The sequence below is a fragment of the Pseudophryne corroboree genome, chromosome 4, assembly GCF_028390025.1.
Source record: "Pseudophryne corroboree isolate aPseCor3 chromosome 4, aPseCor3.hap2, whole genome shotgun sequence".
Lineage (NCBI taxonomy): Eukaryota > Metazoa > Chordata > Amphibia > Anura > Myobatrachidae > Pseudophryne > Pseudophryne corroboree.
In genome coordinates this window covers 317,275,810-317,301,666 of record NC_086447.1, presented here as the reverse complement: position 1 = coordinate 317,301,666, position 25,857 = coordinate 317,275,810, and the positions used below count along the sequence as shown (strand labels likewise).

At 46.8% G+C, this 25,857-nt stretch overlaps 1 protein-coding gene across 2 annotated transcripts in view; it reads right to left on the bottom strand.

The window, feature by feature from the left end:
* Positions 1–25,857, bottom strand: part of FXR1 (FMR1 autosomal homolog 1) — a 244,414-nt gene that overhangs the window by 62,338 nt on the left and 156,219 nt on the right. For both annotated transcript variants that reach the window (XM_063916328.1, XM_063916327.1), the window contains exons 7-9: positions 19,138–19,254; positions 17,232–17,402; positions 1,319–1,397 (exon numbers count right to left, since the gene is read on the bottom strand). In XM_063916328.1, the coding sequence (XP_063772398.1) occupies positions 1,319–1,397; positions 17,232–17,402; positions 19,138–19,254 (367 nt within the window). The remainder of the gene's footprint in view (positions 1–1,318; positions 1,398–17,231; positions 17,403–19,137; positions 19,255–25,857) is intronic.

The window sequence follows — 25,857 nt, the reverse complement described above, 5'->3', positions numbered from 1 at the left end:
ATCTTGTGAATATCCTTTATCATGTATTACAAACCTGACGCACCTAGCCCCCTCAGGTTATAGAATATAGGGATAGCAAGCTGAGTTAGAGACACGAAATGGAGGTCACACAGCAAGCCAATGCACACACAGTCACCGTTTGTACAATGCAGAAGTTATGACAAGCAATAATACTGCACTGGACTAGCTTATATATAGCTATGTAATCAATAGATATAACACTGCACAGTAAAGACTGGATGTATATCACCGGGTACTTGTACCAGATAGCCCTGACTAAATGCACTTTTTTAACCAACACTGTCTAAACGACATGTAGAATACTTAAGTGTCTTGTAAAGGCACAGCGCTGACTATCAGGCGGCTTTACAAAGGAGGATTTGCCCAAGCAGTCCCAGGAACAGTGTAGCTGGGGAAATGGCCCCTAAACACTGACAGGGAGTGAGGAAGAGATAGAGATATGCAGCTCCAGGGCGGGAACATTTACTGTAAATGGCGCCCTGGGGTCGGGGTAGGGGCTACAGGTCTAAGCCTTATCCCCTCTGCTGGCTTAACCACCAGGTACTGCGGGCCAATATAACTAGCTTTATGAGAGAAAACCTGACTTGTACCCTTGCCCTGGTGACCTAGTAGGATCGCCTGTTTGCCACAGTGTCCACCGCCAGCGCGCGCGGCCCACCTCCCACCGGCCGCGCCGGATCGCGGTAAAGCGCAGGTCCCGCGAGCGGGACCCACTTACCTCCTCCCGAAGTGCGGCCACGTGATCCCGGAGAGCCCCAGCCGTGTGTGACTGACTTGGAAGAAAACCAGAGCCTCCTGCTGTAGGTACCCGGCAACCAGGGCGCGGGAGTGTACAGCGCCGCTGGGGGAGAGATGGAGCTGCAGCAGGTGATGTCTACTGACATTAACACAATCTGCGCCTCTGCTACAACCCTTGTAGTCTTCTTTTTTTCCTCGGAAAAAGCTTTTTCTAGAGCTGCTGTGCAGCCCTTCCTGTTACATGCTTGCACTGCAAGCACCAACTACAAAACTGAGCTCCTGTGCACGGAGGCGGGGTGATATAGGAGGCGGCGCTATGCATCTTGGGAAGAAGGTCAAAGCTTTTGAGCCTGTTGGTGCTTCGGATCAACATCCTACTCTACACCCCAATGTCTATCCTTGTGGAGCCCAGTGCGGGGTGCAGCAGAAAAGATGGATTTTAGAATATCAAGTCATAGTTATAAAACAGAATTCAGTCTACACAAAATTATTTTGTGGCTGAGCAGTGTTCTTCATAACACACCAGTAAAATACATAACTGGATCAAAGAAAATCTTACCAACAAGGTTTCTGGGAACCTGAATGAAATCTTCCACAAACTCCAGATAGCTCCGTGCCTTCTTGACTGCTTCTGCACTCTAAAGAGAAACCACAAAATTTGTAAAGATGTGTGTTCACATAATTGCTTTTACACAATTCAGACACATGGACACTAGCCCCATTAGTATGCATCCAAACTTATACAAAGGAGATAAGCAGCACAAATTTTACACAAGCCTAATTTTAACATAATGAAAATTTCACTACTGGATAAATCATTGGAGGGAACCTGACTGTAAGAGAAAATATAATTATTATAATGACTGGCTTACGCATTACAGTTGACCATCTAATCCTGAAAAGATACCTAAAGTTTTCAGATCTGAACTATGAAGGTGGAGTATAGTAATCAATGACTATTCATGCCAGTTACATATATAGTTATCTTGACTCTACTCAAAAAATAAGATTTTACTTACCGGTAAATCTATTTTTCATAGTCCGTAGTGGATGCTGGGGACTCCGTAAGGACCATGGGGAATAGACGGGCTCCGCAGGAGACAGGGCACTTTAAGAAAGAATTAGGAATACTGGTGTGCACTGGCTCCTCCCTCTATGTCCCTCCTCCAGACCTCAGTTAGAATCTGTGCCCGGACAGAGCTGGGTGCACTTTAGTGAGCTCTCCTGAGCTTGCTAATAAGAAAGTATTTTGTTAGGATTTTTTATTTTCAGGGAGCTCTGCTGGCAACAGACTCTCTGCTACGTGGGACTGAGGGGAGAGAAGCAGACCTACTAACTGCCGATAGGTCATGCTTCTTAGGCTACTGGACACCATTAGCTCCAGAGGGATCGAACACAGGAACACAGGAAGGTGGTCATGCTGTTGGCCTTAGCTTTGGCTAGGCATGTGTCAGAATTGGCGGCACTTGGGACGGGCGCCCAGCATCCACTACGGACTACGAGAAATAGATTTACCGGTAAGTAAAATCTTATATTCTCTAACGTCCTAGTGGATGCTGGGGACTCCGTAAGGACCATGGGGATTATACCAAAGCTCCCAAACGGGCGGGAGAGTGCGGATGACTCTGCAGCACCGAATGAGCAAACACAAGGTCCTCCGCAGCCAGGGTATCAAACTTGTAGAATTTTGCAAAAGTGTTTGAACCCGACCAAGTAGCTGCTCGGCAAAACTGTAATGCCGAGACCCCTCGGACAGCCGCCCAAGAAGAGCCCACCTTCCTTGTGGAATGGGCTTTTACCGATTTTGGAGGCGGCAATACAGCCGCAGAATGAGCCTGCTGAATCGTGTTACAGATCCAGCGAGCAATAGTTTGCTTTGAAGCAGGAGCACCCAGCTTGTTGGATGCATACAGGATAAACAGCGACTCCGTTTTCCTGACTCTAGCCGTTCTGGCTACATAAACCTTCAAAGCCCTGACTACCTCTAGTAACTTGGCATCCTCCAAGTCACGAGTAGCCGCAGGCACCACAATAGGTTGGTTCAAATGAAAAGATGACACCACTTTTGGCAGAAATTGCGGACGAGTCCATAATTCTGCCCTGTCCATATGGAAAACCAGGTACGGGCTTTTATGTGACAAAGCCGCCAATTCTGACACACGCCTAGCCAAAGCTAAGGCCAACAGCATGACCACCTTCCACGTGAGATATTTTAACTCCACGGTTTTAAGTGGCTCAAACCAGTGTGATTTCAGGAAACTCAACACCACGTTAAGATCCCGCCAAGCAACATATTTTCGCCCTATATGGTGATAAAGCTTAGCCGTCACGTCCTTCCTAGCCTTTATTAGCATAGTAATAACCTCATCCGGAATGCCTTTTTCTGCTAGGATCCGGCGTTCAACCGCCATGCCGTCAAACGCAGCCGCGGTAAGTCTTGGAACAGACAGGGCCCCTGTTGCAACAGATCCTGTCTGAGAGGCAGAGGCCATGGGTCCTCTGTGAGCATTTCTTGCAAGTCCTTCTTGGCCAATCCGGAACAATGAGTATTGTTCTCACTCCTCTTTTTCTTACGATTCTCAGCACCTTGGGTATGAGATGAAGAGGAGGAAACATATAAACAGACTGGAACACCCACGGTGTCACTAGTGCGTCCACAGCTATCGCCTGAGGGTCTCTTGACCTGGCGCAATACATTTGTAGCTTTTTGTTGAGGCGGGATGCCATCATGTCCACCTGTGGCAGTTCCCAACGACTTGTAATCTGTGTGAAGACTTCTTGATGAAGTCCCCACTCTCCCGGGTGGAGGTTGTGCCTGCTGAGGAAGTCTGCTTCCCAGTTGTGCACTCCCGGAATGAACACTGCTGACAGTGCTTTTACGTGATTCTCCGCCCCGCGAAGAATTCTGGTGGCTTCCGCCATCGCCACCCTGCTCCTTGTGCCGCCTTGGCGGTTTACATGAGCCTCTGCGGTGATGTTGTCTACCTGAATCAGCACCGGTTGGTTGCGAAGCAGAGACTCCGCTTGACTTAGGGCGTTGAATATGGCCCTTAGTTCCAGGATATTGATGTGCAGACAAGTCTCCTGACTTGACCACAGACCCTGGAAATATCTTCCCTGTGTGACTGCCCCCCACCCTCGGAGGCTTGCATCCGTGGTCACCAGGACCCAGTCCTGAATGCCGAACCTGCGACCCTCGATAAGGTGAGCACTCTGCAGCCACCACAGAAGAGACACCCTGGCCCTGGGGGATAGGGTGATCAGCCGCTGCATCTGAAGATGCGATCCGGACCACCTGTCCAACAGATCCCACTGAAAGGTCCTCGCATGGAACCTGCCGAAGGGAATGGCTTCGTATGACGCCACCATCTTTCCCAGGACTCGCGTGCATTGATGCACCGACACCTGTTTTGGTTTTAAGAGGCCTCTGACCAGAGTCACGAGCTCCTGAGCCTTCTCCGCCGGGAGAAAAACCTTCTTCTGGTCTGTGTCCAGAATCATGCCCAGGAAGGGCAGATGCGTCGTAGGAATCAGCTGAGACTTTGGAATATTCAGAATCCAGCCGTGCTGTTGCAACACTTCCCGAGAGTGTGCTACGCTGATCAGCAACTGCTCTCTGGACCTCGCCTTTATGAGGAGATCGTCCAAGTATGGGATAATTGTGACTCCTTGCTTTCGCAGAAGCACCATAATTTCTGCCATTACCTTGGTAAATATTCTCGGTGCCGTGGACAGACCAAACGGCAACGTCTGGAATGGGTAATGACAATCCTGTACCACAAATCTGAGGTACGCCTGATGAGGTGGATAAATGGGGACATGAAGGTATGCATCCTTTATGTCCAGAGACACCATAAAATCCCCCCCTTCCAGGCTTGCGATGACCGCTCTGAGCGATTCCATCTTGAACTTGAACCTTTTCAGGTATATGTTCAGGGATTTTAAATTCAATATGGGTCTGACCGAACAGTCCGGTTTCGGTACTACAAACATGGTCGAATAATAACCCTTTTCTTGTTGAAGGAGGGGAACCTTGACCACCACCTGCTGAAGATACAATTTGTGAATTGCAGTTAACACTGTTTCCCTCTCGTGGGGGGAAGCCGGCAGGGCCGTCGGTGAGGGGGCATCTTCTCAAAGTCTAGCTTGCATCCCTGAGACACTGAGACACAATATCTAATGCCCAGGGATCTAACAGGGAGTGAACCCACTTGTGGCTGAACTTACGCAGGCGTGCCCCCACCGGGCCTAGCTCCGCCTGTGGAGCCCCAGCGACATGCGGTGGATTTTTGTAGAGGCCGGGGAGGACTACTGTTCCTGGGACCTAGCTGTGTTGTGCAGCTTCTTTCCTCTGCCCCCGCCTCTGGCAAGAAAGGACGCACCTCGGACTTTCTTGTTTCTTTGTTCTAAGGGCTGCATTTGATAATGTCGTGCTTTCCTAGGCTGTGCAGGAATATAAGGCAAAATATCAGAATTACCAGCTATAGCTGTGGAGACCAGGTCCGAGAACCCTTCTCCACACAATCCTCAGCCTTCCATATGCCTCTTAAGTCGGCATCATCTTTCCATTGCATATTCTACAGGACACGTCAAGCAGAAATCGACATAGCTTTGTCTCTAGGACCAAGTATACTCATGTCTCTTTGGGCATGTTTTATATATATATATATATATATATATATATATATATATATATATATATATATATATATATATATATATATATATATATCTATCTCTATCTCTATCTCTTAAGACAGCATCTTTAATATATATATATATATATATATATATATATATATCTCTCTCTCTATATATACATACATACATACATACATACATATATCTCTATATATACATATATCTATATATATCTACATACTAGGGTCTCAATCTCTGCTGATAAGGTACCTGTCCACGCTGCCCTAGCGCTATAAACCCATGCCGACACAATCGCCGGTCTGTGCAGGATCCCTGAGAATAGCTGTTACGATAGGTTACCTTTTGGGCAAACGTGACACCCTAGGGGAAGATTCCCATCGTATCCTGGCCCTAGTGGGGAAAGGATACTGCTTGAGAATTCTTTATGGGAAACTGCAGTCTCTTGTCTGGAGATTCCCGCTCTTTTTCCTCATGAGAGGAGGGAAATTTACCTCAGCTTTCTTCCCCTTAAACATGTGTACCCTTGTGTCAGGGACAGATGAGTCATCAGTGATATGCAAATCATCTTTTATTACAATAATCATATATTGAATACTTTTCTGCCATTTTGGCTGTAACTTTGCATTATCGCAGTCGACACTGGAGTCAATCTTCGTGTCGACATCAGTGTTTATTATTTTGGATAGTGAGCAGGTCTCTGCGACAGAGGGACAGACATGGGTAGATTTCCTGTCTGTTCTCTAATCTTTTGTGCAATAAATTCACCTTAGCACTTAATTACACATATCCAACAGGTGTCGGCGTTGTCGACGGAGACACCCTCACACACACATTTGCTCTATTTCCTCCTTAGGGGAGCCTTTTACCTCAGACATGTCGACACACACGTACCGACACACCACACAGACAGGGGATGCTTTATTTGAAGACCGTTCCCCCACAAGGCCCCTTGGAGAGACAGAGTATGCCAGCACACACCCCAGTGCTATATGACCCAGGAATCACACAGTAACGTAGTGTTAACCCAGTAGCTGCTGTATATATTGTTTTTACGCCAAATTTATGTGCCCCCCCCCTCTCTTTTCACCCTCTTCTATCGTGCTTCTGCAGGGGAGAGCCTGGGGAGCTTCCTCTCAGCGGAGCTGTGGAGAAAAAATGGCGCTGGTGAGTGCTGAGGAAGAAGCCCCGCCCCCTCAGCGGCGGGCTTCTGTCCCGCGATTTTGTGTAAAATAATGGCGGGGGCTCATGCATATATACAGTGCCCAACTGTATATATGCTGCTTTTGCCAAGAGGTACCTAATTGCTGCCCAGGGCGCCCCCCCCCTGCGCCCTACAGTGACCGGAGTGTGTGGGTTTACTGTGGGAGCAATGGCGCACAGCTGCAGTGCTGTGCGCTACCTCATTTGAAGACTGGAGTCTTCTGCCGCCGCTTTTGACGTCTTTTTGCTTCTCACGCCGGCTTCTGGCTCTGCGAGGGGGACGGCGGCGCGGCTCTGGGATCGGACGACCAAGGGTGCGTTCCTGTGTTCGATCCCTCTGGAGCTAATGGTGTCCAGTAGCCTAAGAAGCATGACCTATCGGCAGTTAGTAGGTCTGCTTCTCTCCCCTCAGTCCCACGTAGCAGAGAGTCTGTTGCCAGCAGAGCTCCCTGAAAATAAAAAATCCTAACAAAATACTTTCTTATTAGCAAGCTCAGGAGAGCTCACTAAAGTGCACCCAGCTCTGTCTGGGCACAGATTCTAACTGAGGTCTGGAGGAGGGACATAGAGGGAGGAGCCAGTGCACACCAGTAGTCCTAATTCTTTCTTAAAGTGCCCTGTCTCCTGCGGAGCCCGTCTATTCCCCATGGTCCTTACGGAGTCCCCAGCATCCACTAGGACGTTAGAGAAATTAGATCTATAAATATCTTTAGATACTGTACTAAAAGGGATCACTCACACACACACAGGTCAAAAAGCGGAGACTGAATGCCTGATACATAACTGCCCCAAGGAACTATGCACAATTACTAGTCAACAAATTTGCAACATGTATTTCTGCAGAACGAGTCAATGTCTACTGCATTAGATAAGCACAACCCTCCCTCTCAATGACAAAATGGTGCAGAGTACTGAAGGAGTAGTATGTACATTTTTCATTAAGTATAAATACTCCATAATACCATGCTTAGTTAAAGTGTGCCTAGCCATGTACATGCCGTCTATATAGTGATAAAGAGCACAGTCTCCGTATATAATTAAACATACATTTACACAGATGCCTAATGAGTACTCAAATACCAAGGTATTGAAATTGTAGATAAAGATTCAGAGGGGGCACTCTCCAGACTTTTCAACATACACAAATGTTCATTTATTTGTAATATACTTTACATGATCAGCATAATGACAAGATTGTCCTCAAGCGCTTTCGGCCCAGCACGGGCCTTCCTCAGGAGGCACTGCACATCAGTAGCAGCTTCAAGCAAAATAGAACAGAGATCCAGACATCCAGCAGTAACGCTGGTCCTGCCTGAATGGCTCTAAATACCCTTACCAATCAAAATTGGCGCCAACAATACTATGACATCATCACTCTGAGACAGATAATTTAACTTACTCTGTTGCCTAACAAACTAGTCACCAGCATTTCAATAAAATATTTCAGTAATTGCAAGCTTAAAGCACATATGCCTACATCCTGTAAATCGAGTGTGGGACACTGGATCTAAACCAGCCCGTCTCAAGCAGCCGCCGCGTCTCGGCGCGAGGCACTTCCGGTCTGTGGAACGCACGCGTCACCCGGCCGGAAGTGGACAAGCGCCGCATGGAACGCAAACAGGAAGAGGGGCGCTGGTATTCACCGACAAAACACTTTTTTAGAGAAACCGTTCAATTAATCATATCTACACCAAATGTCCTTAAACCACACTAGCCATCCCCTCCATATAATAACAGAAGAGAGGATAAGTATGTCAACATACAGGGGGTTGACATACTTGACAAGCACTCCAAACAGTTCGTACAGATAAACCGGTGGCCCAACATTTCTTAAACGTAGGACATCAAGTAGCTTCGTTAAAATGCAGGATCATTGATTGGGTCCCTGTCCCCAATAGAGGGGGGGACCGTTCACTTCTTCTAAAAAAAAATTAGAAGCAAGATGGATACACAGACTGGGTTCAGTGACACCAAATTGTTTGAATGAGTCAAACCCTTTAAAAAAATTTCTACGCTGACATATTACTCCTTGATCTATAGGATATAGACCTTGCCCGATGCACCTGATATGCTCTTTTTTTCGTTAATGTATATGTATATAATTTGATATATGTTTGGTTTGGCTTTAAGATTTATTGCTGTGATCCTTAGTGTGCAATGGAGGGACGATGAGCCTGCTTAATTAAACATTGTTACATTGTTCAAGAAATGAGAGCTTTATATGTTGCAGTGCATCATTTCTCCACCTGTGCACACTGAGGATCTAATTAGTTAATATTATTGATAGGGTTTGGGGAATGTTTTTATTGCACTGTCTGGCTCTACTGCCCCGTGTTTTGCAGTCTATATGCACGGTACCCCCTGTATGTTGACATACTTATATATCTTCTCTTCTATTAGTTTATTATATGGAGGGGATGGCTAGTGTGGTTTAAGGACATTTGGTGTAGATATGATTAATTGAACGGTTTCTCTAAAAATGTGTTCTTTGTCGATGAATACCAGCGCACCTCTTCCTGTTTGCGTTCCATGCGGCGCTTGTCCACTTCCGGCCGGGTGACGCGTGCGTTCCACGGACCGGAAGTGCCTCGCGCCGGGACGCGGCGGCTGCTTGAGACGGGCTGGTTTAGATCCAGTGTCCCACACTCTATTTACAGGATGTAGGTATATGTGCTTTAAGCTTGCAATTATTGAAATATTTTATTGAAATGCTGGTGACTAGTTTGTTAGGCAACAGAGTAAGTTAAATTATCTGTCTCAGAGTGATGATGTCATAGTATTGTTGGCACCAATTTTGATTGGTAAGGGTATTTAGAGCCATTCAGGCAGGACCAGCGTTACTGCTGGATGTCTGGATCTCTGTTCTATTTTGCTTGAAGCTGCTACTGATGTGCAGTGCCTCCTGAGGAAGGCCCGTGCTGGGTCGAAAGCGCTTGAGGACAATCTTGTCATTATGCTGATCATGTAAAGTATATTACAAATAAATGAACATTTGTGTATGTTGAAAAGTCTGGAGAGTGCCCCCTCTGAATCTTTATCTCTAGATAGAGAGAGATTATATATATATATATTTATATTTTAATATATATATACATACACACACACACACACGTGTGTGTGTGTGTGTGTGTGTGTGTGTGTGTGTGTGTGTGTGTGTGTGTGTGTGTGTGTGTGTGTGTGTGTATATATATATACAAATATATACACACACATATATACATACACACAAATGATGGCTATACACTATGCAATATATCGCTCGTACAGCTGATGATCAATATATTAAGTGCATCAGTAATCATGTGTATGCACAAAATACCTAACAGTGTTCAGACGGGCAGATGCCAATATGTCTGTACATGTGCCTGTGTGTACGGGCAACTTACTGACCAACCCGTTATGCTGGCTGAAGGAACCAGCCATTGAAACGGTAACATTTAAACATCCACCCAGTTGTGATGCCTGGCAAGATATAGGTAACATTTAAACATCCACCCAGTTGTGATACCTGGCAAGATATATCAAGTGGACCATTGGCAAGTCTGTATGCCAATCGCACTGTTGCTGGGTCAGTCGGTGTTGCAGTTGCTCAAGTGATAATCCACATTTAAAAGGTGCTAAGCACACTGGTGCATCACCTACAGACTGGTAGGACTGACCCTGCTGAGGCTCCAACCAGGACAACAGACAAATGACGTGTTACAGTTGATAAGGGCCAATTCCACAGCACATGAAAATGTAGGCGAAGAATCTGTGACAATCCCATAGATGTAATAGGTGAGCCTGACTCAGTACTGAGCCCTGCCAGCAAGCATACTTAAAGGCATCTGCAGACAGCCTCTAGAAAGTATCAATGTGCTATGTTACAGCAGAAGGCAGTGAACACTGATCCCTGAATCGTGGAGGGGAAAAGCTTACATGCAGCAGGAAAACGTCCTGTTAAAGAAAGTACTGTTACTCCAAGAATGCTGTGCAAAATCACAGACAGGTACTTGTATGCAGAGCATATTGCAATAACAGCCGTGTACTGGCATACAGGGAAATAACATACAGCAGGGAAACGAGCACAATTTATAGTAACCAGAAGGTAGCCCTTTCTCAAACTGCCTGTCCCATGCTCCTCCAGTAAGAAGAGAGGAGCTGCAGGAAAAACCTGGCAAGATATCATCGCCATACTCCGCCATTGGCCCCCTCTGGAAGGGTGATGGCATAGGCTCGACACTGACCAGGAACGGACTGGGGATAAGGAGCATTTGTGAAGGCGCATGCATATCACAGTGGGGCACGGACTAGCAGGATGCCGACATTTTCCTTAAAATATACACTGCTCACGGGGCCATGGACTCGAAGCACTCCCCCATTTTCATGGAGACACACATTTCAGATGGGGTGCCAAAACCAGAACGCTGCACGCGGCCTTCCCAGCTCTCTGTGGGGCTGGCCCACCAGACCATATGCCAGATGGGCAGTCTGGCACTGACCCAGGTGGTCCCCGAGTAGGGGTGGAAACAGGAGAACTGGAGCAGTGAATGTAATGCAGTATAAACCCTGAAAACCCTCCTCCTGCACTGCTCAGTGTCTTCCGCTGCAGCACACATCCCTCAGTAAAAGCACACTGAAGAAACACAAAACAAACAGAAAAGAAGCCCAGCTTCCAGGGACATTTAAACACTGGAGATCAGGGGTTGCAGATGGTAGAAACTCCTGTGTTTAAAGTGATAGTTGGTATTAAGTGCAAGTTCCTTTTGGAGCTCCTCCAGCAATATATGGCAAGTAGTGCCCCCCAGATTAGATGTATGAGAAAGTTAATTTGTAATGCATCGCTGGATAAAAGAAAATTACTAAAAGCAATGATATGGTGTATAGCACATTTATGACTGCACTCCATCAGGTCCTATTTGTCATTTGTAGAGTAAATTTGCCAAAAATAATCATAGTATATCAGCAGAGAAACAAAAATAAGAATTTACTTACCGATAATTCTATTTCTCGGAGTCCGTAGTGGATGCTGGGGTTCCTGAAAGGACCATGGGGAATAGCGGCTCCGCAGGAGACAGGGCACAAAAAGTAAAGCTTTAGGATCAGGTGGTGTGCACTGGCTCCTCCCCCTATGACCCTCCTCCAAGCCTCAGTTAGGATACTGTGCCCGGACGAGCGTACACAATAAGGAAGGATTTTGAATCCCGGGTAAGACTCATACCAGCCACACCAATCACACTGTACAACCTGTGATCTGAACCCAGTTAACAGTATGATAACAGCGGAGCCTCTGAAAAGATGGCTCACAACAATAATAACCCGATTTTTGTAACTATGTACAAGTATTGCAGATAATCCGCACTTGGGATGGGCGCCCAGCATCCACTACGGACTCCGAGAAATAGAATTATCGGTAAGTAAATTCTTATTTTCTCTATCGTCCTAGTGGATGCTGGGGTTCCTGAAAGGACCATGGGGATTATACCAAAGCTCCCAAACGGGCGGGAGAGTGCGGATGACTCTGCAGCACCGAATGAGAGAACTCCAGGTCCTCCTTAGCCAGGGTATCAAATTTGTAGGATTTTACAAACGTGTTTGCCCCTGACTAAGTAGCCGCTCGGCAAAGTTGTAAAGCCGAGACCCCTCGGGCAGCCGCCCAAGATGAGCCCACCTTCCTTGTGGAATGGGCATTTACATATTTTGGCTGTGGCAGGCCTGCCACAGAATGTGCAAGCTGAATTGTATTACACATCCAACTAGCAATAGTCTGCTTAGAAGCAAGAGCACCCAGTTTGTTGGGTGCATACAGGATAACAGCAAGTCAGTTTTCCTGACTCCAGCCGTTCTGGAACCTATATTTTCAGGGCCCTGACAACATCTAGCAACTTGGAGTCCTCCAAGTCCCTAGTAGGCGCAAGGCACCACAATAAGCTGGTTCAGGTGAAACACTGACACCACCTTAGGGAGAGAACTGGGGACGAGTCCGCAGCTCTGCCCTGTCCGAATGGACAAACAGATATGGGCTTTTTTGAGAAAAAAAACCACCAATTTGACACTCGCCTGGCCCAGGCCAGGGCCAAGAGCATGGTCACTTTTCATGTGAGATGCTTCAAATCCACAGATTTGACTGGTTTTAAACCAATGTGATTTGAGGAATCCCAGAACTACGTTGAGATCCCACAGTGCCACTGGAGGCACAAAAGGGGGTTGTATATGCAATACTCCCTTGACAAACTTCTGGACTTCAGGAACTGAAGCCAATTCTTTCTGGAAGAAAATCGACAGAGCCGAAATTTGAACCTTAATGGACCCCAATTTGAGGCCCATAGACACTCCTGTTTGCAGGAAATGCAGGAATCGACCGAGTTGAAATTTCTTCGTGGGGCCTTCCTGGCCTCACACCACGCAACATATTTTCGCCACATGTGGTGATAATGTTGTGCGGTCACCTCCTTCCTGGCTTTGACCAGGGTAGGAATGACCTCTTCCGGAATGCCTTTTTCCCTTAGGATCCGGCGTTCCACCGCCATGCCGTCAAACGCAGCTGCGGTAAGTCTTGGAACAGACATGGTACTTGCTGAAGCAAGTCCCTTCTTAGCGGCAGAGGCCATAAGTCCTCTGTGAGCATCTCTTGAAGTTCCGGGTACCAAGTCCTTCTTGGCCAATCCGGAGCCATGAGTATAGTTCTTACTCCTCTACGTCTTATAATTCTCAGTACCTTAGGTATGAGAAGCAGAGGAGGGAACACATACACCGACTGGTACACCCACGGTGTTACCAGAACGTCCACAGCTATTGCCTGAGGGTCTCTTGACCTGGCGCAATACCTGTCCCGTTTTTTGTTCAGACGGGACGCCATCATGTCCACCTTTGGTATTTCCCAACGGTTCACAATCATGTGGAAAAACTTCCCGATGAAGTTTCCACTCTCCCGGGTGGAGGTCGTGCCTGCTGAGGAAGTCTGCTTCCCAGTTTCCATTCCCGGAATGAAACACTGCTGACAGTGCTATCACATGATTTTCCGCCCAGCGAAAAGTCCTTGCAGTTTTTGCCATTGCCCTCCTGCTTCTTGTGCCGCCCTGTCTGTTTACGTGGGCGACTGCCGTGATGTTTTTCCCACTGGATCAATACCGGCTGACCTTGAAGCAGAGGTCTTGCTAAGCTTAGAGCATTATAAAATTACCCTTAGCTCCAGTATATTTATGTGGAGAAAAGTCTCCAGACTTGATCACACTCCCTGGAAATTTTTTCCTTGTGTGACTGCTCCCCAGCCTCTCGGGCTGGCCTCCGTGGTCACCAGCATCCAATCCTGAATGCCGAATCTGCGGCCCTCTAGAAGATGAGCACTCTGTAACCACCACAGGAGAGACACCCTTGTCCTTGGATATAGGGTTATCTGCTGATGCATCTGAAGATGCGATCCGGACCATTTGTCCAGCAGATCCCACTGAAAAGTTCTTGCGTGAAATCTGCCGAATGGAATTGCTTCGTAGGAAGCCACCATTTTTACCAGGACCCTTGTGCAATGATGCACTGACACTTTTCCTGGTTTTAGGAGGTTCCTGACTAGCTCAGATAACTCCCTGGCTTTCTCTTCCGGGAGAAACACCTTTTTCTGGACTGTGTCCAGAATCATCCCTAGGCACAGCAGACGTGTCGTCGGGATCAGCTGCGATTTTGGAATATTTAGAATCCACCCGTGCTGTTGTAGCAGTATCCGAGATAGTGCTACTCCGACCTCCAACTGTTCCCTGGACTTTGCCCTTATCAGGAGATCGTCCAAGTAAGGGATAATTAAGATGCCTTTTCTTCGAAGAAGAATCATCATTTCGGCCATTACCTTGGTAAAGACCCGGGGTGCCGTGGACAATCCAAACGGCAGCGTCTGAAACTGATAGTGACAGTTCTGTACCACGAACCTGAAGTACCCTTAGTGAGAAGGGCAAATTTGGGACATGGAGGTAAGCATCCCTGATGTCCCGGGACACTATATAGTCCCCTTCTTCCTGGTTCGTTATCACTGCTCTGAGTGACTCCATCTTGATTTGAACCTTTGTAAGTGTTCAAATTTTTTTAGATTTAGAATAGGTCTCACCTAGCCTTCTGGCTTCAGTACCACAATATAGTGTGGAATAATACCCCTTTCCTTGTTGTAGGAGGGGTAATTTGATTATCACCTGCTGGGAATACAGCTTGTGAATTGTTTACCATACTGCCTCCTTGTCGGAGGGAGACCTTGGTAAAGCAGACTTCAGGAGCCTGCGAGGGGGAAACGTCTCGACATTCCAATCTGTACCCCTGGGATACTACTTGTAGGATCCAGGGGTCCTGTACGGTCCCAGCGTCATGCTGAGAGCTTGGCAGAAGCGGTGGAAGGCTTCTGTTCCTGGGAATGGGCTGCCTGCTGCAGTCTTCTTCCCTTTCCTCTATCCCTGGGCAGATATGACTCTTATAGGGACGAAAGGACTGAGGCTGAAAAGACGGTGTCTTTTTCTGCAGAGATGTGACTTAGGGTAAAAACGGTGGATTTTCCAGCAGTTGCCGTGGCCACCAGGTCCGATGGACCGACCCCCAAATAACTCCTCTTCCTTTATACGGCAATACACCTTTGTGCCGTTTGGAATCTGCATCACCTGACCACTGTCGTGTCCATAAACATCTTCTGGCAGATATGGACATCGCACTTACTCTTGATGCCAGAGTGCAAATATCCCTCTGTGCATCTCGTATATATAGAAATGCATCCTTTAAATGCTCTATAGTCAATAAAATACTGTCCCTGTCAAGGGTATCAATATTTTTAGTCAGGGAATCCGACCAAGCCACCCCAGCTCTGCACATCCAGGCTGAGGCGATCGCTGGTCGCAGTATAACACCAGTATGTGTGTATATACTTTGTATGATATTTTCCAGCCTCCTGTCAGCTGGCTCCTTGAGGACGGCCCTATCTATAGACGGTACCGCCACTTGTTTTGATAAGCGTGTGAGCGCCTTATCCACCCTAAGGGGTGTTTCCCACCGCGCCCTAACTTCTGGCGGGAAAAGGGTATACCGCCAATAATTTTCTATCGGGGGGAACCCACGCATCATCACACACTTCATTTAATTTATCTGATTCAGGAAAAACTACAGGTAGTTTTTTCACATCCCACATAATACCCTCTTTTGTGGTACTTGTAGTATCAGAAATATGTAACACCTCATTCATTGCCCTTAACAAGTAACGTGTGGCCCTAAAGGGAAATACGTTTGTTTCTTCACCGTCGACACTGAAATCAGTGTCCGTGTCTGTGTCTGTCGACCGACTGAGGTAAAAGGACGTTTTAACGCCCCTGACGGTGTTTGAGACGCCTGGACAGGTACTAATTTGTTTGCCAGCCGTCTCATGTCGCCAACCGACCTTGCAGCATGTTGACATTATCACGTAATTCCATAAATAAGCCATCCATTTCGGTGTCGACTCCCTAGAGAGTGACATCACCATTACAGGCAATTTGCTCTGCCTCCTCACCAACATCGTCCTCATACATGTCGACACACACGTACCGACATATAGCACACACACACAGGGAATGCTCTGATAGAGGACAGGACCCCACTAGCCCCTTGGGGAGACAGAGGGAGAGTTTGCCAGCACACACCAAAGCGCTATATTTTACAGGGATAGCCTTATAATAAGTGCTCCCTTATAGCTGCTTTTATAAAATCACAATTTCGCCAAATTTTGCCCCCCCTCTCTTGATTTAACCCTGTTTCTGTAGTGCAGTGCAGGGGAGAGCCTGGGAGCCTTCCTGACCAGCGGAACTGTGTGAGGAAATGGCGCTGTGTGCTGAGGAGATAGGCCCCGCCCCCTTTTCGGCGGGCTCGTCTCCCGCTTAAAAATGGATTCTGGCAGGGGTTAAATATCTCCATATAGCCCCGGAGGCTATATGTGAGGTATTTTTTTGCCAAAAAAAGGATTTTCATTGCTGCCCAGGGCGCCCCCCCCCCAGCGCCCTGCACCCTCAGTGACTGCCGTGTGAAGTGTGCTGAGAGCAATGGCGCACAGCTGCAGTGCTGTGCCCTACCTTAAGAAGACTGAGGAGTCTTCTGCCGCCGATTCTGGACCTTCTTCTCTTTTCAGCATCTGCAAGGGGGCCGGCGGCGAGGCTCCGGTGACCATCCAGGCTGTACCTGTGATCGTCCCTCTGGAGCTAATGTCCAGTAGCCAAAGAAGCCAATCCATCCTGCACGCAGGTGAGTTCACTTCTTCTCCCCTAAGTCCCTCGATGCAGTGATCCTGTTGCCAGCAGGACTCACTGTAAAATAAAAAACCTAAGCTAAACTTTTCTAAGCAGCTCTTTAGGAGAGCCACCTAGATTGCACCCTTCTCGGCCGGGCACAAAAACCTAACTGAGGCTTGGAGGAGGGTCATAGGGGGAGGAGCCAGTGCACACCACCTGATCCTAAAGCTTTACTTTTTGTGCCCTGTCTCCTGCGGAGCCGCTATTCCCCATGGTCCTTTCAGGAACCCCAGCATCCACTAGGACGATAGAGAAATAAAAAATAATTCATCCAAACAAGCCTTTCATAATCATAAACATAAGTTACTCACTATGTGGAATCAAAGAATTTTGAAAAATGGGACCAACCTCTCCATAGATTCGAAATGTTCCACTATCTTCTTCTAATTCAATAGCGGTAATTCCAGGAACCTTCCTGGCTTGTTGGATGTTATTTCCATGTGTACCTATCGCCAACCCCATTAAATCTTCTCTAACAACAAACTCTTCATGAAATGCTGCTGCAAGTTGCTTTGTACACTGGAAACAGATATGCATATTAGAATGAGGCATTGTTTAGCACAGTACTAATAAAATGTTCCTCTTAGGTATTAGAATAAAATGCACAAGTGATGTTTAAGTACAATACTAGCAGGCATTGTGAATTTAATATAGAATGAAAAATGCTTCATCTGAAGAAAAGCAAAACGTGAACACTTAAAATCCTACACAGGTTGAGTATCATCCCACATCCAAAATGCTTGGGACCAGAAGTATTTTGGATTTCAGATTTTTCTGCATCTTGGAATATTTGCATATGATGTCCAAGCACAAAATGCATTTATGTTTCATATATACCTAATAAACATAGCCTAAAACAGGGGTGTCAAACACAAGGCCCGCGGGCCAAATCCGGCCCGCCAGACCTCGTCTGATGGCCCGCGGTGCCGCCGCCAGCCTTGCAGCCTCCCCTTTTTTTTTTTCAATGAATTTACTCCGTGCCTGCACGGAGTAAATTCATTTTAAAAATGGCTCAAGTTAAAAAAAAAAAAAAAAAAAATTTACTTACCTTCCGGGACCTGGCCCGACTTCTTCCTGCCCCGCACTGCTCCCTGGGTGTCGGACGTGACGTCATCACGTGACGTCCGCCCGACATCTCCAGGGATCAGAGGAGCGCGCGGACGCCGCGGAGAGGAGCAAGAAGAAAGAAGTAAAAGAAAGAAAGAAGTAAAAGGTAAGTAAAGTAAATGGAGGGGGCAGATGGCTGGGCACTATAAAAGGGGGCAGATGGCTGGGCACTATAAAAGGGGGCACATGGCTGGGCACTATAAAAGGGGGCACATGGCTGGGCACTATAAAAGGGGGCAGATGGCTGGGCACTATAAAAGGGGGCAGATGGCTGGGCACTATAAAAGGGGGCAGATGGCTGGGCACTATAAAAGGGGGCAGATGGCTGGGCACTATAAAAGGGGGCACATGGCTGGGCACTATAAAAGGGGGCACATGGCTGGGCACTATAAAAGGGGGCACATGGCTGGGCACTATAAAAGGGGGCACATGGCTGGGCACTATAAAAGGGGGCACATGGCTGGGCACTATAAAAGGGGGCACATGGCTGGGCACTTTAAAAGGGGGCACATGGCTGGGCACTTTAAAAGGGGGCACATGGCTGGGCACTATAAAAGGGGGCACATGGCTGGGCACTTTAAAAGGGGGCAGATGGCTGGGCACATATTACAAAAAACAGTAATAATTGAATGCAGTGACATTAATTTATGATAATAAAGAGTGGACACAGACCTACAGATACAACCGGCCCTTTGATGGGGACCAAACTGCTGATGCGGCCCCCGATGAATTTGAGTTTGACACCCCTGGCCTAAAAGGTAATTTTATACAATATTTTTAATAATGTTGTGCATGAAGCAAAGTTTGTGTACACTGAACCATCAGAAAGCAAAGTTGTTACTACCTCAGTCACACTGAAATAATTTTGGATATGGGAGCCAGAACCTGTACCTACTCAATGGGGGAAATTCAAACGTTTGAAAAGTCGGTTGGGTGTCTTTTTTCCGGTCTATTAGATAGGAAAAAACAGACACCCAACTGACTTTTGAAACAATTGAATACCCCCCAATTAGTTACAATAGTTGCAACTGCTCAATGATCAGGTTTTAGTCCTTTATACACATCAGTTATAAACAGGGGAACAAAAAACAATAAATCAGTTACTTATTATTAGATCACAGCATAAAAATGTAAAACCAAAACTTACTTCTAAGTGCTTGGTTGCCTCTTCATTCCTTGACATAAGCATTAGCTTTGTACGGATACTGCGGAGGTGCATGTCACTCAGTATATTTACCCGCTTCACTGTTGCTTCACTAGCAGACTTCAAAGAGGTAAAACACAAAACAGACATTAATACCTCTAGGTCTGTCTTTTTTTGCCCAGTTTGTTCCATTATTGTTGTTCTAACTGTAAAGCGCAACGGAATATGGTACACTATATAAGAAACTGTTATTATAAATAAACTGCAAAAGCAATTAACAATAGGAGTATACCATGAGAATAAAGTGCAACCTCTCATAATCAGAGGTTATAGTCAATACTGCAGATTCAAGAAACATGAATCCTGCACTATCTGAAGTAACTGGATGTAAAATTAGTCTAACTTTGGCAAATGCTCAACACAAAGAATCTTCAAACAAACAAACATTGCTATGTTAACAAAAAAAATTTAAAAAATTTGAGAAAAATGCTATATACTTTGCCAGTCCCTTTCATATGCTCCAAATACAGGATGCATTCCTTCCTGCTCATTTAATGTACTCAGCATTAAAAATGATCTTCCCAAGAGATTACTAGTGTATTATTTTCCACAAAAGTGGTATTGAAATTACCTTGGGCAACAAACCTCTTATAGAGCATCATGAGGATTAATTATAATGAAATCAGCTTTAGAGCTGGACATACACTATTCAATTATATGGCAGATTATTTGCTACCAAATACTGGAAAATGGACAAAACCAGTCCGTGATTTAACCAATTTGCATAAACAGGTTTTGTTCATTTTCCAGTGTTTGGTAGCAAATAGTTGATCAGCGGCTCTCATCCATTACTAGGTTTCCATTCCAACCACAGATTATCTGCCAGATAATTGTATAGTGTATGCCCAGCTTTAGGCTTCACCCACCCAAATACACGTATCTCTGCTCTCAGCCTTATGGTTGTCCTATGTATTTCCAATGAGATGCCTAGAACTTGAATCAATATTAATTTTCATTACATGTGTTTATCCCCATTTTCATGCACCCCAGGTTTTTAGTTAAAGTTTACATAGGGTACAATAGGGAAGCAATATCACAAGAGGTTAAAAGATAATGAAAAATTAGATATGAAGCAAAAATTAGACAATGCCAGAATAAGGATGAACCATACCGAGTGAAACCATAGTAAACAATGCGCAAAAGCCGTTGTGTGTATAGTGTGGTTTGTTCGCTATAAAGTATCCCCATGGATATGTATCTCCTTCACTAGAAATGTTTTTTACATTTTATTGTGAATTGTGACATATGTTGCTAATGCAGAAATTTACATAAACTATATCAGCGGAAATAGTTACTTTTGGAATCTGCCCTAAATGTAACCAGCAATTTAAATTCCCAGTTCGCCATTTTGTCTAAAACCTTATTAGTGATTACTACCATGCTTCGTTTCAAACTCGGACGAAAAGAATATTCTTCTTAGTCCATGAGTGGGGGGAGAGGTTGGGGTGGGAGTTTTGTCAGGTGGATACCATAGGTAACAGTGCAGTAACAAGAGCTTGGCTCTTTAACCACTTAACTGAAATATTTTTTCCCAAACACTGCTCAGAAAATAGGATTTTAAATAACCTACCAATAAATTATTTTCTCGTAGTCCATAAGGGATATTGGGGAGACATAAGGGCCCTACATTTAACGATCTACCGTCGAGCTGCCCGGCGGGTGGGGGGATTGGGGCAGTGAAGTTTCTTCACTAACCGCCGTCACCCGGCTCCATAGAATTGCAGGCAAATATGGACGAGATCGTCCTTATTGGCCTGCATGCACAGCCGACGGGGCACCAGCGATGAACGAGCGTGGAGCCGCGCATCGTTCATCGCTGGTGCCTCCACACTCAAAGATATGAACGGTATCTCGTTCATTAATGAACGAGATCGTTCATATCTTTGACTGATATCGCCCAGTGTGTAGGGCCTATTAGTACGATAGGGTATAGACGGGGTCCAAAGGAGCCAATGTACTTTAAATTTCTTCAACTGGGTGTGCTGGCTCCTCCCCTCTATGCCCCTCCCACAGGCAGTTATAGGTAAAACAGTGCCCAAAGGACATACATGAGAGAAGGAACAGAACAATGGAGAGGTGAGATTTATACACCAGCACACCACGAACATAAAACAACCAGTAACAGCTGGAAACAACAACAGCAACAGCTGAACAGGTAACTAAAGAAAAGACAACCTGCAGAAAAGTCAACACATTGAGGGGGGCGCCCAATATCCCTTATGGACTACGAGAAAAGGATTTACAGGTAGGCAATTAAAATCCTATTTTCTCTAGCATCCTTAAGGGATATTGGGTAGACTTAGTACGATGGTGACGTCCCAAAGCTTCCAGAACAGGCGGGAATGTGCGGAGACTGCTGCAGCACCACCTGCCCAAACTGGGTATCAAACTTGTAGAATTTTACCAAAAAAAGTGTTCTTCACCGACCAGGTAGCGCTTGGCATAGTTGCAAGGCCGAGACTCCACGGACAGTCGCCCAGGAAGAGCCCACCGATCTTGTAGAGTGGACCTTCAAAGACTTAGGAACAGGTAAGGCTGCCGACACATAGGCCTGTTGGATAGTAAGCCTAAGCCAGCGAGCAATGGACTGCTTTGAAGCAGGAAAACTATTTTTCTGCGCATCATAGAGCACGAACAAGGAATCAGTCTTTCTGATACAAGCTGTCTGCTTGACAGATCTTCAGGGCTCGCACAGCATCCAATGCCTCCGAAGCAGCAGAAGTGTCAGAACCACAGTAAGTTGATTCAGGTGGAACTCAGAGACAACCTTCAGCAGGAACTGCTGCCTAGTCCAGAGCTCTTCTCTGTCATTGTGTAAAAGTCCATACTTGGTCTTTTACGAGAAGGCCCCCAATTCTGAGACACGTCTAGCAGAAGCCAGGGCCAGTAACATCACAGTTTTCCACGTGAGATACTTGTCTTCTACCGTCATCAGAGGTTCAAACCAGGAGGACTGTAGAAATTCCAACACTACATTCAAATCCCAGGGTGCCATGGGCGGCACAAAAGGAGGTTGAATGTGAAGTACTCCTTGCAAGAAGGTCTGAACTTCAGGCAATAATGCCAATTTCTTTTGGATGAAAATGGAGAGAGCTGAATTATGGACCTTAATGGAAGGCAGACGTAAGCCCTTATCCACACCAGCCTGCAGGAAACGTCCCAAGTGGAACTCCGCAGGCTGACATGAGCAGTCCTCGCACCAAGATACATCTTATGATAGTGTTTTGATGTCACAGGTTTCCTGGCCTGAACCATGGTAGCAATGACTCTTTTGGAAAGGCCCTTGTGAGCTAGGATGCCCCGCTCAACCACAGAAGCTGTCAAAGTTGCCGTAAGTCCGCGTAGACGAATAGTCCTTGCAGAAGATGATCTCTTCTTAGTGGTAGAGGCCAAGGGTCTTCGACCTTGGGAGCAACGGAATCGGAGGAAACAGGCAGACCAGATGGTAAGGCCAAGGTGACGTCAGTGCATCCACTGCCCTCGCCTGAGGTTCCCTGGTTCGTGAGCAATACCAGTGAAGTTTCTTGTTGAGTCAAGAAGCCATCATGTCTATTTGTGGGCAACCACACCAGTGAATGATCTGCTGAAACACTTGATGGTGGAGCCCCCACTCCCCTGGGTGGAGATCGTGACGACTCAGAAAGTCCGCTTCCCAGTTGTCCACACCCGATATGAAGACTGCCGACATTGCTTTTGCATTTCTTTCCGCTCAGAGGAGTATCCTTGACACCTCTCTTGCATGCAGGCTCTGCTTTTTGTCCCTCCTAGCCGATTGATGTACGCCACTGCTGTGGCATTGTCAGACTGTACTTGGATCGTGTGATCCTTGAGTAGAGGAGAGGGCTGAAGCAGAGTACTGTAGATCGCCCTTAGTTCCAGAATGTTGATCGGAAGGAGGGCTTCGTGGGCTTACCACCTGCCCTGGAACGGAGCCCCTTGGGTGACAGCTCCCCATCCTCTTAGACTCGCATCTGTTTTGAAGAGGATCCAATCCTGAATTCCAGGAGATTGGAAGACTGCACCCACCACAGGAGGGAAATCATGGCCTGAGGTGACAGCCGTATCATCCGGACCACTTGCTCAGGAGATCCAATTGAAAAACGCTCTGGCATAGAACCTGCCATATTGGACCGCCGCGTATGAGGCAACCATCTTCCCCAACAATCTTATGGAAAGATGGATAGATACTCGAGCAGTTCGGAGTACCATGCACACCATCTCCTGAAGAGTTCTCGCCTTGTCCTCCGGGAGGAACACCTTCTGAGCCACAGTATCGTGGGACTTCTGTATACTGAGAATCCACCCATGGTGTGACAGAAGTTGGATAGTGCGGTCGATATGGAGCAATAAAAAGCTCCCTGGATCTTGCTTTTATCAGGAGATCCAGGTAAGGGACAACGCAGACCCCCTAGACTCGGAGCTGGAACATCATCTACGCCATTACCTTTGTGAATACCCTCTGATCTGTGGACAGGCCAAAGGGTAGCGCCTGGAACTGGTAGTTATTGTACAGTAGGGCAAACCTCTGATAAGCCTGATGAGGTGGACAAATTGGAATATGAAGGTAAGCATCCTTGATATCCAGGGAAACCATGAATTCCTGTTCTTCCAGGCCCGCAATCACTGCTCTTAAGGATTCCATCTTGAACTTGAAAACCCTGAGATAAGGGTTCAAGGACTTCAGATTCAAAATGGGCGTTACCGAGCCATCCGGCTTCGGTACCACAAGCAGGTTGGAGTAATAACCCTTTCCCCATTGTTGTATTGGTACTGGAACAATGATGTGGGACTGGACCAACTTTTGGATGCCCTGTTGCAACGTAACTTGCGTATCCTCCGAAGCTGGTAAGCTTGATTTGAAAAATCGTTGAGAAGGAGCACCGTCTAACTCCAGCTTGTAGCCCTGAGAAATGAGGTCCCTTACCCAGGTATCCTGGCAGGAGCTTTCCCAGATGCGGCTGAAGTGACGCAGTCGAGCTCCCACCTCAAGATCACCCTCGGGGTGGGTGGGCTCAGTCATGCTGAGGACTTAGTGGAAGCAGAACTGGTGCTCTGTTCCAGAGAACCAGTATTCGCAGGTCTTCTGGTCTTACCTCTGGTGCCTCTAGCCGCATTGGGCGCACCTCTGGCCCTAAATCTAAATGTTAGACCGAAAGGACTGAACAGATGGCCCCGGGTAGGAACGCCTAGCTGGCGAGGCCCCAGAGGGGAGAAACATGGATTTCCCTGCAGTAACTTTGGAAACCCACATATCCAACTCAACCCCAAAGAGCCATTACCCAGAAAAAGGGAGATCCCCTCCCCCCAGGTCCTGTATGCCGTGCCCGTGTCCTGCCACACTATGAACCGGGAGACTCCCCAGCGGGGCCCCGGTTTGTACACACCACTGTCGTCACCTTCAGGCATCTGTTAGGGGTGTGCGGCGTGCTGCTATTGCGACAGCTAAGGCGCAGTGCCCTGCCGAACAACCACCTCTCAGGACGGTGGTCAGTATTTTACTTGTTTTCATGACGTATTACCATCTTAAAACTAGAACAGTTTCAGACCAAAACAGGACTCATGGGTCCCCCTTGAACTAAGTGTATATAGTCCAGTGGCTTACAGTGTGTCAAGACTGAAATATGATCCCCAACATGTCCCATAACGATGGTAGTACCCCCCGCTACTGAAAGGTTGAAGTGCTGTAGAGTAAGCCATAGTGTTCCTGCCAGTATTAAGGCAGGGCATGGAGTTGGCTGTGGTCATTAAGGCAAGGCACTGCAGGAGGGCATCAGTACACTTGAAAAGGGGGCATGGCAGTCCCGGGGGGGGGGGGTGATGAGTCCCCCACCGTCACTCTTGGGCGCGTGCCGAATGCTTACAGACATGCTGGGTTGCCCCAAAGCCTTCTCACGGTGAACAGATGCTATGCACAACATCTATTCACCTGGCAGTCAGTCAACAGCAACACTACCCACTCGACAGACACGGCAGCCGGAAAAGGTACAGGGCAGGCTGTTTTAGCAGGACACTGCCAAAGATACTGCTAAAAGGGCAGGGCACATATTGCTATTTTTAAATTGGGCAGAGCACGGAGTCCTGCTCAAACATCCTAGCATGAACACTAAGTTTGTCAGATTCCAAGTACCCAAATTAATTGCTCGTCCCTACTGCCAAAACAAATGTTAAAATCAGTCTAAATGTTGCATCAATTTCACTATCCATAAACAGGACTCAGAATGAGGAGATGGTCCTAGGAGGTAAGATTTCTTGGCGTATCCATCTTATACAAGGATCCTTATATTCCTGTATCTTTGTAAAGCAGAGTATAGAGGGACAGCAATCTGCGATACCTAAAACCTTTGGGCTATAATAAAAGTGGAGGATAAAGTGGCCTGGTCAGTGTTACTTCACACTGATTCCATGGGTTACACAAATATTAATGAAAAGTGAAAATCCCTGCCCGACTCCCTAGGGTATGTTCAGAGACTTGGCCCAGACTGACTCCATCATGGCAGTGGGCGCTCACATGTCAGACACAGGGCATACAATCTAAACAGGGAAGGAGGAAACTTGGAAAGATATGCTGCAGGATAAAAATAGGATTTTGGTACTTACCAGGTAAATCCTTTTCTTTGAATCCATAGGGGGCACTGGAGTACTCTTGGGATATGGACGGCGTAG